The 18,603-nt window shown below is 41.9% G+C and overlaps 1 protein-coding gene across 1 annotated transcript in view; it reads right to left on the minus strand.

Moving 5' to 3' along the window:
* Window positions 1-18,603, minus strand: part of ADCY5 (adenylate cyclase 5) — a 221,699-nt gene that overhangs the window by 50,832 nt on the left and 152,264 nt on the right. Inside the window, exons 4-7 of the mRNA XM_052791136.1 lie at window positions 10,332-10,443; window positions 10,032-10,159; window positions 6,279-6,437; window positions 5,134-5,275 (exon numbers count right to left, since the gene is read on the minus strand). Coding sequence (XP_052647096.1) covers window positions 5,134-5,275; window positions 6,279-6,437; window positions 10,032-10,159; window positions 10,332-10,443 — 541 coding nt within the window. The remainder of the gene's footprint in view (window positions 1-5,133; window positions 5,276-6,278; window positions 6,438-10,031; window positions 10,160-10,331; window positions 10,444-18,603) is intronic.

An 18,603-nucleotide genomic window follows, 5' to 3' on the forward strand; every position in this document is an offset into this window, starting at 1 on the left:
AGCTGTAAACCTAGTGTGCTGTTAAAATCCTATTCAGCTTAAGGTCTGTTTCCCACTCCTCCAAACATACTTTTCCACCCTTCTCACAGTAAAGCTTTTATCAGTGATTAGAAGTGATGATGAGAAGAGTATTTGTGATGGTTCTGCAAATAAGTGCAGCACCTGATCTCAAAGAAGAGCAGAAAGTTGCCAACAACCACCAAGTGACATGCTCCTGTACAAACTCCAGCAACTTGGGCGGCACAAGAACTGGGACTACTGGATATTACAATAATTAAACTGAGTACTGTAAGAATAGCAGGGATGTAATAGGATAGCAGTAATGGCTGGGGCGGACATTTTGAATAAAATGCAGAAGGACAGATATAAAAGTTGTGGAGGTGGAGGTACAGAGCTCTGTGTTAGAAATGCTCCAGTCTTCAGGGTAAACTTAAAACCAAAAAAGCATAACAAGAATAAAACAAAGCCACTCTGTGGAAGGCTAAAGACATTGTACTGAGTAATGCTGGGTAGTTCACTACAATGCCTCGGGGTTAAGTTTGGGAATCAGTAAAGATCTGGGTAATAGTATTAGTAATTCTAGCTGATAATTTGCTGTTTATCTGGGAACACAGACTTTCAGACAAAGAATGAAGATGCAAAGCCAGTAATGGAGGAAAGGCAAAGATCTCCTTGGAGAATTCCTGTATTTCTTTCATGTTAAGGTAATAAGTCCATTAGAAACACATATTCAAATGAATGAAAAAAATACTGAATAAGGACAGAAGTCACCCTGTGTAAGTCACCCTGTGTAAGTCACCATGTATTACACAAGGATAACAGAAACTGAAAAATCTACATGACTCTAGAACCGAAGGAACAGATTATTTCTCTTCAGAAAATCACTACTGCCACAGTAGAGGCAAAAGGGAAGAAGGATCATAAGCATAGGGTTATAAACGGAAAACATGACTAAGCTGGAAGCAAAACTTAAGTGTGATGTGTTGAAGTCCATCCCAGATCTGTGCAAAACTGCCAACTGCAATTTCAGTTCTGGTAACAGATACTTTTAATAACTATTTAGTCAGGGATCATGATACAGAACTTGTAGAGCAGCAAATGCTGGGCTTGGAGTAACAGCCTTCAGAGCATCCAAGTTTTTCTAGACAGAAAAAATACAGTAGCTCTCACTGGCCTTGTTTTTTCCATACAGCATTTGACAGAGTGCTGTGCTGGAGTGCTTAATGGCTAAGACAGATGGAGAATAGGAAGCTGGGCAAAGAGCTGGTTTCCAGTGAAATGGCAAGAGATGGTTTTGAAGGAGGAAGTATTAGGCTGGATGAAAGTTACTAGTAGAGTTACTCAATGATTAGTCTCAGGGGAAGATTTTGTTTAATTTTTTTCTCATCACATTTGGCACCAAGTGTAGCAATGACAGACTTAGCTAATGAGAGAAGCAGAGGTAGTATCTAATAGATAAGAAAAAAACGAGTATTAGCACCTGATGTTTGAGGACTGACATAGTAGAAATGGGACCCGAGAGATTCAAGTGTACAAAATGCATGATCATTCACTTAGAGATTACAGCCTGAAACTTCACTTAATTATCAGAAATCACATTAGTTCATCACAGAATAAATATCAGACACCAAGATAATGCAACTATGCAAAAGGTAAAGGTTTCCTTTGATGATCACAAAAATGAAAAGCTTGCTGAGAGAGCTTGTGCTTGTCTCTTCTTTATTGTGACAAGACATTAGAAAAGTTTATCTTAGGAGAAGAAAGGCTGAGAGGGAGAGAGGGGATACAATTTCTGTCTGACAGCAGACACCAGACAACCAGAGCAATCAGGCACCAGAGCAACCAGATTTTAGAGCAGCCCACTGTGAGCACTAATGGGAGCAAACAAACAACAGCAAAAGATTCAACAGACCTTTATGGTGGAGCCTGCAAATTTTATGACAAGAATTACTTTTTTTATATATATACTTTTATATATGTATATGTGTGTGTGTGTATATATATATAGGTTCACATTACAATGAAATGCATGGCACCCTTTACATTTCACACAGTTAAGACTGTTTTGTATTTTAATCAACAAACCCCTAGCTTAAGGAACTGAAAGCAAACACAAGGAAAACAAATTTGGAACTTTGGATCTATGCTTTCAAAAAAAGGCATGAAAACTTTTATCTAGGGGAACATAACACTGCAATAATAAAGTCACTTCTGCACTGCTCTGGGGTATCTGAGCACTGCTTTCTTCACAGGTAAGTGCTCACCCACAAGAGCAGCATCATCACAGGACAAGCAAACAGAAATGCAAAAGTGGATCTGGAGGTAAAGATGAGGAGAGAGAAACCAAAACAGACTGGATTTTAAAACTTTGCAGTTTATTCTCTTTCAATAGAAAGCAACTCTTCTGTGTACCAGATAGAAAACAAGGACTACATTTTCAGCTCTAGGGATGTTATTTAAAGACTGAGTGATCAGAATCTAGCTCTTCCCACCCTAAAACTCAACTAAATATATTTCAGTTAACAGCATCCTTAAGAAGAAAAAAACCTGTAATTTCAAAGAAGGAGATAGACTGAGTTCCTGGAACAAAAATATTAGATAAATGTTCCTCCCATTTACTCTGTGCCAAAGAAATGGCATTAACATGATGAAAAAGTCAAATAAACAAAAAAAGACAGCAAAGTCAAAGTTATGGCTCCCCATGGCAACAGTAAGCAGAAAGGGTACGGAACAGATGCTGTTACGTTTTATACATTCATTGTAACTCCTGGTATTGTTGGGTTTTGATGGCTATGGGACTGATGGACTAGGTATCCAGATAATTCAAGCCTGCCTGTGTGAACTGAGGAACAGCTCAGGCAAACAGTTACTTGGGTCAGCTATGTATCTGCTCTCAGGTCCATGCAAATCCTGTGCCTTGTGTGTGAGGACAGCAGGAACCCAGACACGACTCACAGGAACCCAGTACTAAGTTAGGTGAACATTTTATGGCCATTACTGGAACAGACTGAACTAAAAACCTGGCTAAATACATCACAAGAAGTCATTAAAATCAAGCAGAAATGGAAGGAAAAAGTGAAGTGCTAGAACTTTGCCTAGCATCAGGCAAAATATTCAAGACTGACTGAGCTGACTATGGGAGAAAGCTTTTCTCACTTCTGATCTTTATATTATGTGAAAATGAGTTATTAAAGAGAGAGAGAACTTTAAACTATTCACAAAGGGATAGAAAATGGCTACGGGAGCAAGAAAGTTGCAGCAGTATGGGCAAACCAGGAGCCCCTCAAATGCTAAATGCTAATACCCATGATCTTGGGTAGCAGTTGCTTTATGTTTCAATTTAGCCCAATAATTATGTAGGCTGTGCGCATGTCCCAATTCTTAGCTACTCTGGGATGCAGCACGTTAGAGCAGCATTATAGTAGTGCCTAGAGACTTCAGCTGAGGGCTACACCATGTAACAGAGCTGCAATGAATACATATAAAGCAGTGAAAGAATGGGGAGGGGAGAACCCATTTTATTTTACCATAGAAAATCAAGGCACAAAGATGCAAGTTCCTCAAAATCTAATTCTGGAATGGAATCCAAATCTCTCCTGAGTCTTTGTCCAGTCTCCTAGTCAAAAGACAGCCCTGCCTTCAAAAATGAAGTCAAGCCCCAAGTGATCTGTGATTTTGAGTTTTTCGTCTACACCAGCAAGGAGCAGAATCCTGATCTTAGGTCTTCCTCTTCTTCCCAGAGAAACCCTCAGTTCTCCACAAGAGCATACAGACAGCTTGGTGAGTGCATGATTTAAGAAGTCAATATAGCTTCTCCACCCCAAGAGATGGGGCCTGACCATAAGGGTATTTTGGTTTATGTTTGTAAATCTACCCAGCAAAGAAGCAGTGGTTTAGGTATAAACATCAGCTGGCCCACTGACAGGCAGTGATGCTCAGGAAACAATAATCTTGCACTGCAAGCTCTAATCCTCTTTTGAAGATTGACAATTGTTAATGAGATTTATCTTCTGAGCAGATAGAAACCAAAACATCAGCTTCTCTCTTCAGCAGATGATAAGGGCTCTTCTTGGAGATTTTTTACACAATATCCATTATGGAGATTTGAGGCTTCCATTCTCTCAGGAAATGAGGCAATGGTAACAAAGTATTTCTGTATAGGTGTTATAGTTATTCAAATCAACCATGCTATTGGAACATGTCACAAAAGCTAATTCATTTAATCTCATAGTAGTCATATTTACAGCTGTGGAAAGGTTTAATTGGCCTCAGATTCAGAAATGTTTGAAATTATTTTCAATTCAGGCCAATCTTTATATGCTTGCCCGTACTGTGAATAGGAATGTAGTGTCTATAGTGCAGAAATTACTTAGAGAAGTATTATTGGCTAGGCTCAAATAGATGTTCAAAAAGGTCCTTTTCTAGTATTACAGTCTGCCATTATTTAAAAGAATACAAGCGAGTGATAACATCAACCTATTTTCTGTTATTGGCAGTGTCACAAAAAGAAGATATATTGGCTGAAGTCCATTTGAGTTTGACTTGACTCAAGTTCAAGTCAGTAATGCCCTTATTTTGTGCAGCCTGACCCATGTCGTAGCAGTAGGTATGATCTCATTCCACTGTCACAGTGATCATCCATCATTACAGTAGGCCAGATTTTCCCATCTTCAGAAACAGAGGCTGAAAAGTAACGGTAAGAACTGCTCTAATCTTTATGTTCATGGCAATATGGTGAGCAGATGGACAAAAAGACCTCTGTCTGTAATCTGACAGAGAAGGGATCTTTGTGGTTTTAATCTATCTCTTTAAGAACTTGTACAAGTATCAAATTTAATTGAAAAAATACATATCTATATTAACAACATTCTTCAAAATGATTTTGAAAACAACTCAGGACAGTTTCTTTGATAGAACTAGAAAGTACTTGGTGCAGAAATCTTATGCAGAAGGTAGCTACACTCCCTTCTACACATGCAAAATTCAGGAAGAGGAAAGAGAAACAAATTTTTGGCACTGAAGGTCATGTAATCAACTCACTCATCTATAAAGGCTGGTGTTCACTCTACTTTAGTGTGTTGGGGACCATCTAGTTATTAAAATTTTTTAATGCATTAGTTTCTTTGGTCTTACCCGTTTCTGGCTGCACCGTACAATCAAGAAAGTCTCAATACTGTGCTCTTTCAGATAAGCGTTGCGCTCCCCTCCAAAGCCCAGCTCCACCTCATAGTCTCCATTAAGATAGTTCAGGGTTGCTTTTGTTATGTGGATGCGCCTTGAATGAGACAAAAGACAAGCCAGTTTTGTAGGCTCTGAAAAGTTATCACCTAAAAATCTAGTTCATGTCAGTGACAGGTTCCATGTACTGGAACAAACAAGCAATAAAACCCCATTTATTTAGCCATGCCACTACTCTTACAGATGTAGTACAGGAGTTTCATCTGTTTTAAAGGAAGCAGGCCAGGAGGCATCTTCTTAAAGAGAGAGGTGTTCATGTTAAGCATCTTACACATCCATTTATAAGCACCTCCTTAGATAGAAAGCACTCGTTCTTTTATTCACTTTGCTCTAACACACAGCAGATACATTTTTTTCAGCAAACACAGGCCCTTGACAAGGACGTGTCTACTCAGCAGACGCATGTAATATATACTGTAGCATGTATCTTTTTTGTTGTATCACATTAATCACTGTGGTATAAGAGTGCCTTGTAGAGGTATCCTATCAAGTACCACAGTCTTGTGCTTTCTTCCAGCACAGAGAAAAGATGGAAAGGCACATAGAAAAATTATCTCATGGAATGAACTTTGCAACAACTCAGTCTTCAGTTGGTCCATACAGCGGCGAAACAAGAACAGATTCTGCTCTCTCACAGGAATGTTTCAAAACAAAAGGCTGGTCTGAAACAACGCTTCATACAATATCCATCGATAGCTGGGATGCTCCCCAGCAAACACTGTTAACTTATGGTCACATCTCTTTGTAACCATGACCAGCTCTGCTAGTGTTTGCACAGGCCTGCTCATTTCTGCTGTATCTGTCAGCTTTGTTTCACAAAGAAGGAATTCAGTTCTTACCACAGAAGGATATGCCCATCTTGGGATTTTGTAGACTTTGTGTAACCAAAGACATGTAGACATGGAACACTACACCCACAGTTCATTTTACAGACATACAGACTCTCTGAACCTCTGTCCCCCATTTCCCCGCCTCACCGTGACATGTCAGACACAAAACAACACACAGATTGACACGACAGCTTTGATGAAGCAACTTACCCAGCTTTGCCCCCTGCTTCCATGTGGTTGGCTAACGTAACGTCGTTGGACCACACATCAAACTGCCACTTCCTAAGGCCCAAGACCCCACAGTGAACTCTCCCGCTGTGGATTCCAACCCTCATGTTGACATTTACTCCTGTCACCTCCCGGACTAGTCTGAAAAGAGATGTGGGAAAAAAGGACATCACTAAGGACTGCATGGTTGTAGTCGGTGGCACAAACCTGCACCCAGAACACAAAAATCCATAATGACCCATAAATTATTCATGCATACACACGGTGCTGCTCAACACCAACAGGACAACAAAACAAAGCCAGACCAGCTGTACTGCTTTTGGATGGCCTGGCTGGCCAAGCAGAGTACTAATTAGAAAGGGGAGCCCTTGGAGTAAATCCATGTACCCTGAACTCATGCTCAAGTTGAGAACTCATAAAAAAGAAATCTTTGGGGCAGTAAAAGGAATAAAGTGCTGGTCTCTGATTTCCATACCAAAGCTGGACATAACCTGCCAGCACTCAGCCTCATTAAGAGTAATAGCATGTTGCAAAGAGAAAAAGGAAATGATTTCAGAGATCTTAATTTGTCTGTACGGCACCAAGCATCAACTCTTCCACAGATGAAACATGATATGTGTGTGAAATACCCCACTGCAGTTGGAAAGCTTGAACAGGGCTTACAGCTGCAGTCAGAGCAGCAAAACCAGAGAACCACATCTATTGCAGTCACTCCAAACAGGCAGCTACAAATACTCAAGCTCTGATTTTAATAAGGTTTTGGATGTTCTGCTTACTTCCAAAATGACTGCTGGAATACTTTGTGGGTTTTGCCCTTTTAGGGCAAAAGTTAACTTCAAGAGCTGTTCACATGGAAAATATATTTAGGAATGTGGGTAGGGGAAAGTCTTGATGAGGCCACCAGAACAACTCTGCTTCTCGTCACTGCTGTTCACATCATTCCCAGAATGTCCATGTTTCACAGGTAAATTCACCTACATCACACAGCACAGTCCTTTCCTTTGAGCTGTTAATTCCTTGCAGCAAGAAGCTGTACTTCATACCTATCAGATTTCAACCTTTTTGGTTTTCAGGTTCATCTAGTCCTTTCTAGATAACATCCTCCGGACAGACAAGTCCTGCCAACTTCCTAACATCAACACAGATCTAATATTTATGCTTTAGTTATTAATGAAGATGAGTGATTAAAGATAAACCAATTCTAGACTCTAGTTCACTCCTCACAGTGTAATATGCCCCTTAAAAGACTGTTCAAGATGACTTCTTGTTGAAACAGCTCCTACCCTCTCACAGATCCTTTTTCCTTACAATCCCTATCTTACGTTTCACTGTCTACTTGCTGAAGTGACATTCATTATTTTTATTAACAAGCAGCAGAGGTTGTCTGGCAGGGAAGGGAAGCTGTGTATGGGTAAGTTGCCACAGGCTTACAAACTGAAAGAGCTCCAATCACAATACTTGGGAAAGCAATAGGAACTGGGGTAATGAAAATGCAGCTGCGGCCATAACCCTTGCAAGGACAACAGCAGCTGCAGTGTGGGTACAGCACATGCTGCATGAGTGCTACAAACCCTACTGCACCCTCTGCCAAGCTATGTTACTGACACAAGACCAGGGAACTTCTCCCAGTAGAATCATTGAGGAGAAGGTGACCTTCTCCAGACTTTGCAGCAAACAAATGCATTTGGCTATTCTTTATAGAAAAATGAAATATCCTTTGTTACCTTCCTTTTTTTTTTTTAGTTCATTTATACCAGCAGTACAGCGAATATAATTCTATCTTTCTGATCTGGGGTAACACTCCCTGCTGTTATTGTGCACAGATGAAATCAGCCTAGAGGCAGGGCCCAGTGTTGGTGAAGCCTGCAATCAAATGTTCAGTAGCTACTGGTTACCTTAATTGTGAAACCTCTTATCTTGATCCTTGGGGGGGGGGGGGGCAGGTGTAGTGAGAACAGTCACCTTCCAGACTTATTAAGAGATAAGATTGTTAAATGCATTCATCATACATCAAGTGGGAAACAAGTTTTAAAGGCTGCTGAAGAGCTATTTGTAAACAAACACTGAGTGCACTTCAGCTCCATGTTTATGTCAAGGTAAGGTGGGTTTCAGTTAATCAATGAAGTCTAAACATCCTGGTGTTACTCAGCCTTGTGGTGGATTACACAGCAACATGTCAAGGTCTCTGAATTTCATGAGGCCAACTAGTGCAGAAAGTGAGACTTTTCTGGACAATGTACACAGTATCTTCTTTGTAGGGCTGGTGGCTAAGAATTGCTGCTTCTCGTGTTTGACAAGACACACTGTCACCTGTCACTTAATTGTACTTCATGTGGAAGAAATAGCATCCTTTCAAGGGCTACTGAAAACTAGTTACTTGTAACTCCTTTTATTTGGGGTTTTGCATACAAACCCCAAAAGGAGACTGGTGCAAAGCAACAGAGTTTATAACCAGGAAAGTAAAGGTAGGAAGTCCTGACAGTATACACTGTATACAAAGCAAGGGAATGCTGCTGTGTATTGCTCTTTGAATGGGGTCTCCTGGGTGAAAACACTGCTTTTCAAACTATGTATCTTTGTTATGAAAATGAGGCTGAGAAGTGTGGGTGTGTATTCATGTCCTTGCAGAAATTCAAATGGTAAGGATGCACTGTATCAAGCTCAGCAAATAGGTGGCTCTAGTTTTTATCAAGATGAAGTGGAAACTCCATCAATTTACTGAACGGAATGAGAGGAGAACTGCATAGAGATCTTCTACTTCTCTGTTGGCACCATGGATACTTTAGAAGATGCTTTCACAGAATAAAAAACTCAAAGAGAAGGGAAAAAGAAGCAGAGTCTCTGTGCACCAGGGATGGTGTAGATACTAAGGTCAGCTCAGTTACCATCCAAAACTGACTGAACTTTGTGCCTAAACTTGCATACGCTCAGGATGACCAAATAAATCTTCCCTACCTGAGTTCTGAAAGAATTGGCCTGTGAAAACTCACGTCTGACGCAAACAATATTCACCATTGTCTGCAGTCCTCCAAGTAATATAACTAGATATGGGTCTCATATTTGTTAGTCTCTAAAGACAGGAGTGGTCTGGACAAACACAAGATTGCTAGTCTGATTACTAGGAGCAGGTAAAGCTTCAGAACAGATTTTAAAAGAAAAATAAAGATGGGGAAGTAAGTGGAAATAAAAGAAAAACCACCATGGATCTGTCCCAGTTTGTATCAGACCAACTTTATGGTTTTCTTCAACAATTAATTTAACTAAAGTAAGAAAGTCTTGAATCTGACCTTTTTGGCATAGGACACATGGAAAAGGATTAGTTAAACTAGACAAGACAGACCTTTGCAGAGGAATTGTAAGGTGAGTAAAAAGCTAGTTTAAAGACAGGAAAGTGAAGAGTGAATGAAAGTTATTACTAATCCTCTGATTTCACATTTCTGTAATTCACTGGAATCCTCCTTTGGGAATGAGACTTCCAGTAATTACAGTAACCTTTGCCTTTCTCATCAGGAGATTGAGCTCTGATATCCACACAGCTGTAATGGACTCAAGTGTCTGTCTTTCTGCTGTCAAACCTTTACTGCATTTTGTTTTCTTGTTCCAGCTGGTCTCCCTTTTTGCTGGCATCAGTTCCCTGGCTTGGCTACCTTGCTACTAATGTAAGGACAACCTAACCGGAAAGAGAATCTACTTACTATTTGTTCTGAAATTCTCCATGGGGAATATGGTACTTACGAGATGGCCTCTATCATATCCATTCCCATTTCAACACAGCAGTGTGCATGGTCAGCTCTTGCTTCTGGCAACCCAGACACACAGTAATAGCAATCACCCAAGATCTTGATACGTAAACAGTGGTTCTCCTAAAAAAAATTAATAATAATAATAAAGAAGAGAGAAGTGTTCAGATTATATTCATGCTTGCAATAGCTTGCCTTTTAGGGCAGTGAATATTTACAGAAATCCAGTGAACCAGCACAGTATGTCATTCTTGCAACAGGAAAAAAAAAATCAGAATTATAATAGAAAACTTACAGCTGCTAGCTTATCAAATCTGGCAAAGAGCTCGTTCAGCGTCATGACCAGCTCCTGAGCAGTGCACTGGGAGGCCAGACTTGTGAAACCCTCTATGTCTGCAAAGAGGATGCTTGGGAAAAAAGAGAAAAAAAAATATGAAAGTGTCACAAAAGTTGTTGCTGATATTTGTGTAAGTTCTGGGGTAGAAGTCTAGGGATGGGGAGGCATGTAGGGGTGTCCCAGCCTTATAGCAACAAGGAGATGAGCACCCCTAATGCCACCTTATGATACAGCCTCTATCACACGTAAAGCCCTGAGGGGCACAGCCTCATCCTCTCCAGAGATTAGAAAGGGTGAGAAAACCCCACAAGCCTTTCACGCCCCCACCCCTGCCCTATGTCCAGTATGCTAGGAGCTGGTGGTGGTGTGATAATGCCATCAGCCATCGTTAACAAGTCACTCCTACACAATGAGAAGATTAGTCCAGCTGTAAAATCAACACTTACCCATTTTGTTCACATTCCTCAACCTCTCAGCTCAATAAGATTGCCTGTGTCTTAACTCCCCTGCAGAAAAACCACACTCCTCTGCCCGCTTCCCCTGCTGTCAAAGTGCAACCACAAAATAAAGCCCTCCTCTAGTGAATAACCTTCACTTGCCTACCACAGCTTTCACCCCGGCTTTGGTGGTCTGCTTCCACGCACGCACCCCAGCCCTGTGGCTGGCAGCACCCTGCCCTGTACCATGTGCCTGGCAGACACGTTCCTGCAATGTTATATATGCACAAAGCCAGGCGTGACGGCACCGTGTGCTGCCGGGGCAAAGGCTTGGGCGCAGCAGGGCTGGCTGGCCATGCCCTAACACACTGTGCTGTCCTGGTGAAGACTTACCATCGGGCTTTTATACTCTTCATTCTCTGGAGAAGGAAATCTACACTGGTTTACTCTACTCTACTCATCTCCCAGCTTCTCACTCATTGCTTTTTTTTTTTTTTTTTGCTCAGCTTCTAAAGAAATACAGAAATGAAACCTCCCATTTGTACCACACCTTCCAGCTGGCTTAGCCCCTGAAACACTATAAAAATATACACCTACAGCGCTCAGGAGCTCCTCTCAGTAAGGCTGCAAGCAGGCATCGCCCAACTTTCTGTCGAACAAGTACAGCCCTTGCCAACTGAGGCAAACCTCTGCTATTGCAACAGGGATAGCGAATCGCTCCCATCCACCCAGGATGGACCGGGAAAGCCCTCTGAAAGCAGTATGGACTGTTTTGAAAGCATAATTATTTGAATCACAAGTATTAATAATGATTCTTTGATTTCAATTAATCAATTTTAATGTTGTACTGCAAAGATGTTCTTTTTTTAAACTGGAAAAAGATTCTGTTTCATTGATAATTACAACATTGAAAATACTGATTTGCCATCAAACACAGCCATTATGCTAAATTTAAAACTATTCAGTAAAACAAGCACCAGACTGTCTATATAGATCTAAGATAACATGTATATATGCACACACATTTATATAAATATAAAATTAATGAGCTATACTTGTATATTGGAACATTTATCAAGTGGTTGATTTCTCCTTTGAAGTTAATTATTGCATCAAGCTGTACTTGAATAGGAAGAGCAATTAGAAGTGTAAATAACAAGCACTTTGGAATTGTTTCTTCTTTGTAAAAATAAAACTGCAACATGTTTTAGACAAATTGCAGAGGCTATGTTTTCAGTTGGAATTCCCTGCAATGTCTTCAGACAGAAAGCAAAGACAACAAAAATATTTTCACAAGCATTTTTTGCAAAAATCCTGAAACACATTTCAATTCTGGCATGCTTTTCACGTCTTCCTTCTACATTTCAACTCCAATACAACATCAACCAAACATACTGCATTAAATATTTCCTTGTTAGTCAGACTGAAGCTAAAATATACAAGAAAAAAGCAAGAAAAGAATGCAGGGATGGCTGAATCAAAATACACTTTGCCATTTTTTTAAATGCTTGAGAAAATACACAAAAAATAAATCAAGATTTCACATATTTACAAATAAAAGTAAACCTCCCAAAGAAATATACTTGAAATCAACTGAAATCTTAGAGATGTCTGTATTGCTCATGAAGCAACTTAAGTATGTGTTAATATGTAATGTACAAATACGAAATGCCTCTAGTTCTTGTGGCAGTAATAAAATGTGTCTTGTTGCAAGCATGTTCCTCTTCCAGCATGGGGCGAATTGCAAATTCCTCACTTGTGGACATGTTCACACTCTTTGCTCATGTGTGTGTTGTAAGAGCCGTGCGTCATAACAGGAGGAATAAAGAGTAATTGCTGCTCTGATGTTCAGATAGCAATGAGTATATCTGAAAGTACTACACAGGGATGCCCTGAGCCTTCTCCTCATGCCTGATTCAGAAAATTAGTACTAGCATAGTGTCCTAATAAACATGGATAAATGACTGAAGGTTGCTCCCTCCATTCCCCATTACTATCATGCCAGGTAAATGGATTAGACATTCCTAGAAGTTAAATCACAGCAGTATTTTCAACCAGGCAAATGAAGTAATCAGCAGAGCCCTATGCCTTTGCAAACTGAAACTACTTGATTACAACATTTTCTCAAACTTGTAACCTTCTATGGGTGACCAGCAAATTGCTCTTTGTTCAAATTCAGCAGATATCTATCTCCTTCATCTTGATCCTTGTCTTGCACTTCCAAGGACAGCACAGTTGCAGCTCCACATGCAGCGCTCTGGCTGAGTTCTAGAAAACTACAATTATAAGCACTACAAAAGGGTTTATTATGAGAATAAAAGCCAGAAAGGTTACATGATGGGAATCAGAAATGTATTCTGCACACAAGCCGGTAGCAATACTGGGAAGTTAACATTGATGCCCCTGTTAGGAAGCCAACATTTACTACATGAGATGCTTCTCGGAATGAGTGTTTTGTTTGAGGAAAGAGGAATGCATAAGACAATTTCAACAAATGCAGTTTGATAATTTTTGAGAGGGAAGTCAAGGGAAAAGAAGTTTGGTTTTATCTAAAGCAAGGGAATGAATTGCAAGTATTTTTTAGATGCTTCAAGTCTTTTCTCACTCTTGAACATGCACATGCTGCTCGGCAATAAGGGCAAGATCTTCACCTGGCACATGCCTTTTCCTCTTTATATGAAAACCTACTCAGAATTGGTCACACGTTAAGTCCTTTGCATGACCCAGTTTTTGCACACTTTGTGATTAACATGAAGGTATCTGCTTGCACTGTCCATCCCCTCGCCTCTCTTCCATGTCAGCTAACCAAGTAACCTATGAACCTCTTGAAGCACCTGAGCATATTCCATTACAGGCTTGAGGCAGCCATGTGACCTGCTCTGCAACCAAATAGCTACACCACTGAGCTATCAGAAGACACTGCCTGGGACATGTGGGCTGCAGGGAATGGAAAACCTCATCAGGGTATGGAAAGGACCACGTGGGAGACAGCAGAGGACAAAGCAGTAATCTGGGAACTGAAGACAGAGAGGGGAAAGACACATTTGTGGCAGGACACTGGAGAAAGAACAGCACATGACCGTCAGAGAAAACAGCCCTTGCAAACAGGAACCCAGCCTGAAGCCTCTCTGTCCTCTGCTCTCAACAGAGAGCTCTGAAAGCCACTAAATCACATTTTACTCCTCGCGCCTCATCTGTTCCCTCCACACATTCCTGCTAGCACTGCAGCTCCAGCAGCAGAGTCAGCAACCAGGTTTATTGCTCCCAACCCTGCTAATGACCCGTAAGGGAGGAATGGGAACCCATGTACGTGGTGCCGTGCCATGCCACTTCTGTTTCTTTTGTTATTAGCCCCAGTAACACTTAAATTCAGACTTCTCCCTGTAAAATACCCAATAGCCCAGAAGCAACTAGGAAAAAAGTAGATTTCTCTTACAATAGCTATCAGGGAACAGCACATGGTCTTCATCCTGTGTTTAGTCAGAGCTTTTCTTTAAAAATGCAGCCCACTAAATCTCTTGACACACACAACATGCATGCAGTGAGGTTGCAGGAGCATCTCCCAGTCCTGCCAGTGCATCTTATCCAGACTAGGAGCCTTAAACACACTACCCTTAGGTCCTCACTCCACACTTCAGTCTTTCATGTCAGACTACCCTTAGCAATGAAAAGATTTTGTTAAAGGATGATGGTGATGGATGACTGTGATGAAGGGCACAACTCTATCCAACTATTTGTCAGTTCTCAGAGGGCAAAGCATTTCCTTGCTGGTGGGAGCACAATGCCAGTAATAGGCCTTTCTTGTGCCAAAATGTGGGGTAAATGACAGTGGTCAACAAAAGGTCAAATGAAATAATTATTATAGCTATAAAATATCGTGAGATAAGTAAGGCAGTGGTTTAGAAGTACTATTAGCTGAAGCTGACTGGAAAAGATTGACCACACAATCTGCAGCCTGGGCATCAGCAACTATTATCAGCCCTGGGTCCCAGTCCCTTCATCTGGAAGGCTACTGCTTTGTGGAAAAAAGTTTAGCATGTAATTAAAATGTTGTAATGGTTTCAGAGCTCTTGATATATTTTCCACTCCGTCACTGCCTTCAGATTTACCATCTGATTGGGTTTTGTCCAGCAGTAACCAGGGTATGACCTCAAAAAAGACAAAAACCTGGTTTATTTCTGGGAAAGACAGACAAGAAAAGGGGAGTTATCATTCATTTTATAAGTTTTTTTTTTAAATTATTTCTGTTCAACTTTGGTTGAAAAGTACCACAAATTGTGTTATAGGGTAGAGGTGAATACTTTCCTAAGCTCCTATTTCAGCTGCTATTTCCAGCAAGGACTGGCTCAAGATTTCATAGCTGTACAAGGCAAGCTCAATTTTGTGCCTGTTGCCCTATGTGGCTCATGACGCTGACAGGGAAGAAAGATGATAAGGAGCTTGAGTAGCTTCCAGATCCTGCCACCCTCCCCTCTGCTTAGGGACCAGCCTGATACCCGCCAGCTCTCGCCCAAGCCCCAGGCAGGGGAGCAGGAAAGGCAGATACATGGACTGGAGCATCCCTGTGCTGCTGGGTCTTGCTGATTCCAAGAGCCCAGGGCTGATGGGCAGCACAGGGCAGGCTGGGCACACAGCTCTAGCTGCTGCTGCCACCGGGATACCAGCTTCTGCCTGAGCTTGGCCCTTACCAAAACCACCACCACCACTGTGGACTGTGAGACCTCCATGAGCAGGATGTCTAGATGCTTTTTGCAGAGTGCTTCACATAACTGCAAAGGCAGAGTGAGGTGAAACGGAGAGAGGAGCAGCTAAGATGCAGAGCCAAGAGGAGAAAATTCCCAAAGTTCTGAGCTCAGCTTTCCCATTTTTTGGTCTGTAATGCATTCTCAGAATAGTTAAGATACACACAGACAGGCAGCTCAGGTACCAGCAGAAGCCTCAGTGCAACAACCCCAGTGTGAACCTGCCCAGCTTGGGCTGCTTTCATAGCCTGTGCCCAGGTCCATCCCACTGCACCTTGGGTCCTACCACTGCAGGTCATTTAAAACTAGCTCCTGTAATTCAGGTGATCCTTGCTGTGACTGAACTGCTAACATACCCTAAGGCAGAAGCATCACAGGATCTTTCAGATGGCAAAGGATAAGGTTCTTAGCAAGAGTGTGGGAAGGGGAGAGGTCTTGGCAGAAAGCAAAGAACCACCTAAGGAGTAGGAAGAGCTTAGGACAAGGTGGGAAGCAGGAAACCCACATGAGACGTTTAAAAACCACACACAACTACAGAGAAAGATTTTGAAGTACAGCCTTAAATGTCTGAAGATAACAGAGTCATCAAAGGAGGGACAGGACACAGCCAGGTTTCCCTGCAAATGCAGGATTATTCAAAATGCTAAATTAAATCATCAGTGCTTCTAACGTAAAAACTAAAAACCAGTAGTGTTCTATTTCAAGACATGTGCGTGCCATGCACGCCAGCCACAACATAAATCAGGCAAAGCAAGAAACACAAACCCTATCACCATCACAACGGCAATGCCAGTCATGAATATAAACACCATGTGTTACTGGAAACCAAACACCACAGCCACTGCATGGGAAACATAACAAAACCCCAGACTCGGTGAGCTTTAATGACTTATAAAAACAGCGAAGTGCATCTGACTGCATGTGAATCAAAGCCATGGTATTTTACTGCAACGAACGCCACCTACAAGAGAAGAAAAAGTTAATGTACCATAAAAAATAATCATTGTTCACTAAACACAAGCATTCACAAGCAAAGGTTTAACAAGAGAAAGCCATTTGCTGTAGACACAGTCTGCCCTTGTCAGTGAATTCACTAGGCTAATGGGTGAGGACAGTGTCTCAGGGTGCTACTGTCATTTTACAACACCATCCACTGCTGTTGGTGTTGCATGTCATTAAGTCATGCTATGAAAAAGGAAGAAGAAAGAAGAAGGACGGGTTGGGATGAAGATGATAAAACACTCAATTGAAGGGCTGGGTCAAGCCCCTAACACCAAACTAGGCTTTCACAGAATCACAGAATGGTTCAGGTTGGAAAAGACCTCTGGAGGTCATCTTGTCCAACCCCCTGCTCAAGCAGGGCCACCTAGAGCTGGTTACCCAAGACCATGTTTAGATGCCTTTTGAGTATCTCCAAGGTGGGAGCATCTCTTAAGCAGTTCAGTAAATGAGTCAATTCTTGCACTTGGACATCTGTTTAAAAGCCAGTTCCCCGCCAGCACTTCAAGCCCAGAAGTTATTTTCCAGCTCCAGTGGCATAAACTGGTATTAAGTTCATCTAGAAGTTCCTATAATAGACATGGCATCAAGATATACCCAGTTTCTGTTTCCCAGCTATAGCCACTTGGGGATGGGATGACTGTGGGGGTCTTCTGTGTGCTCTCTCTTCTACCCACCCTATGCACAGAAAGGATTTCAGCTTCCAGAAACACTAAGTGAGCACATTCCAGAACGCTCTTTCCCTCCTGAATTTAATAGCAGCAACAACAAAAGGACAAACCCAAACAAGCTGAGGACAAGTTCACAGCAGTGGCACAGTGACCGTGGTCAGGCAGCATGTCTAGGTAAAGCAGCACAAATGTGAGCAAGGGCAGCAAAACCCACCTAAGGAGGCTGAAGTGACCCCCACAGATCACCGTGCTGAGTGTCAGCCCAGTGACTGGTCCAGCAAAGGCTGTAAACTACTTCCAGACTAACTCAGGTCTCAACAGTATATCAGCCTTGCTCTCGAGGGATGTCTATGCGACAGGCTAAGGTCTTAGCCTTAGAGATGCAAAAAACATTCTCCAGAACAGCAGGACATCAGACAGACCAGAGGTTAAAATATTTCCTTTTCCTACAGTCATGGAAAAAAAACCCCAACAGTAAAAAGATACACTCTCTTTCCTAAACTTATATGGTCATTTCAGAGAAGATCCGTTTGGTATTGGAAATCACCTATTGTTCCAAATGAGCCCTGGCACTTCCGCGACACATCAGCTGTCACAGTTCCCCCTTGGGAGGCGGGACTCTGTCACGCACCGTGACAGTGCTCCATCTTAAGATCAGTCATCCTGGCTCCCACTTGCTCAAGAGGGTGAGAAGGCACATATGTACACAAATGCTGTGATAAGCAAAGCAAGACTTTAGAGAGAGAAAGAATAACACAAAACAGGAGGAAATACACACAAACCCCCTACAAAACCAAAAGCCCAGAAAACGTGTGAGCCTCCTCACCGTTTTCTTTACAGCAAAAGAGAGAAAGCCTCCTGTCCCTCTTCCAAAGTAGCCAAAAATGTAAACCAAACCCACATCCCCTGTTTGAGAAGTTCACTCTGCAAGACCATACCAACTGAAACTGGTAACAGAGTAAAAACTGACAAAGAAGCAGGAGACCAGATGGCTCTGAGACACTAGTGGCAACGTGCAGACTGCCATCCGCAGAGCCACTGCATGACGACAGCAAGGCTCATTGCAAGGATATAAACTGCAGAACCCTGCTTTTACTTGATTTTCCCATGTTTGCTCTCAAATGAGTGTTACCGGAGGTTAGAACTGCCTGGGGGACTCAGCTGGAGATGCACATCTCCAGCACAAACTCTCAGCATTTGCGGTTGCAGCTCTGTCTACGTTAGCAATGTGCTCCTGGGAATGCCCTGCTGAGAGTGTCTGACCCTGCTGGCACTCAGGAGCTTCTGAGAAAAATGGCACCATACTTTCCATCACGGTCACTGCTCCTCACCTCGATGCCTGTGGTCTGTCTTTCACTGTCAATGCAGGAAATGAGAAGAA

This window comes from Harpia harpyja, chromosome 7 (genome assembly GCF_026419915.1).
Source record: "Harpia harpyja isolate bHarHar1 chromosome 7, bHarHar1 primary haplotype, whole genome shotgun sequence".
Lineage (NCBI taxonomy): Eukaryota > Metazoa > Chordata > Aves > Accipitriformes > Accipitridae > Harpia > Harpia harpyja.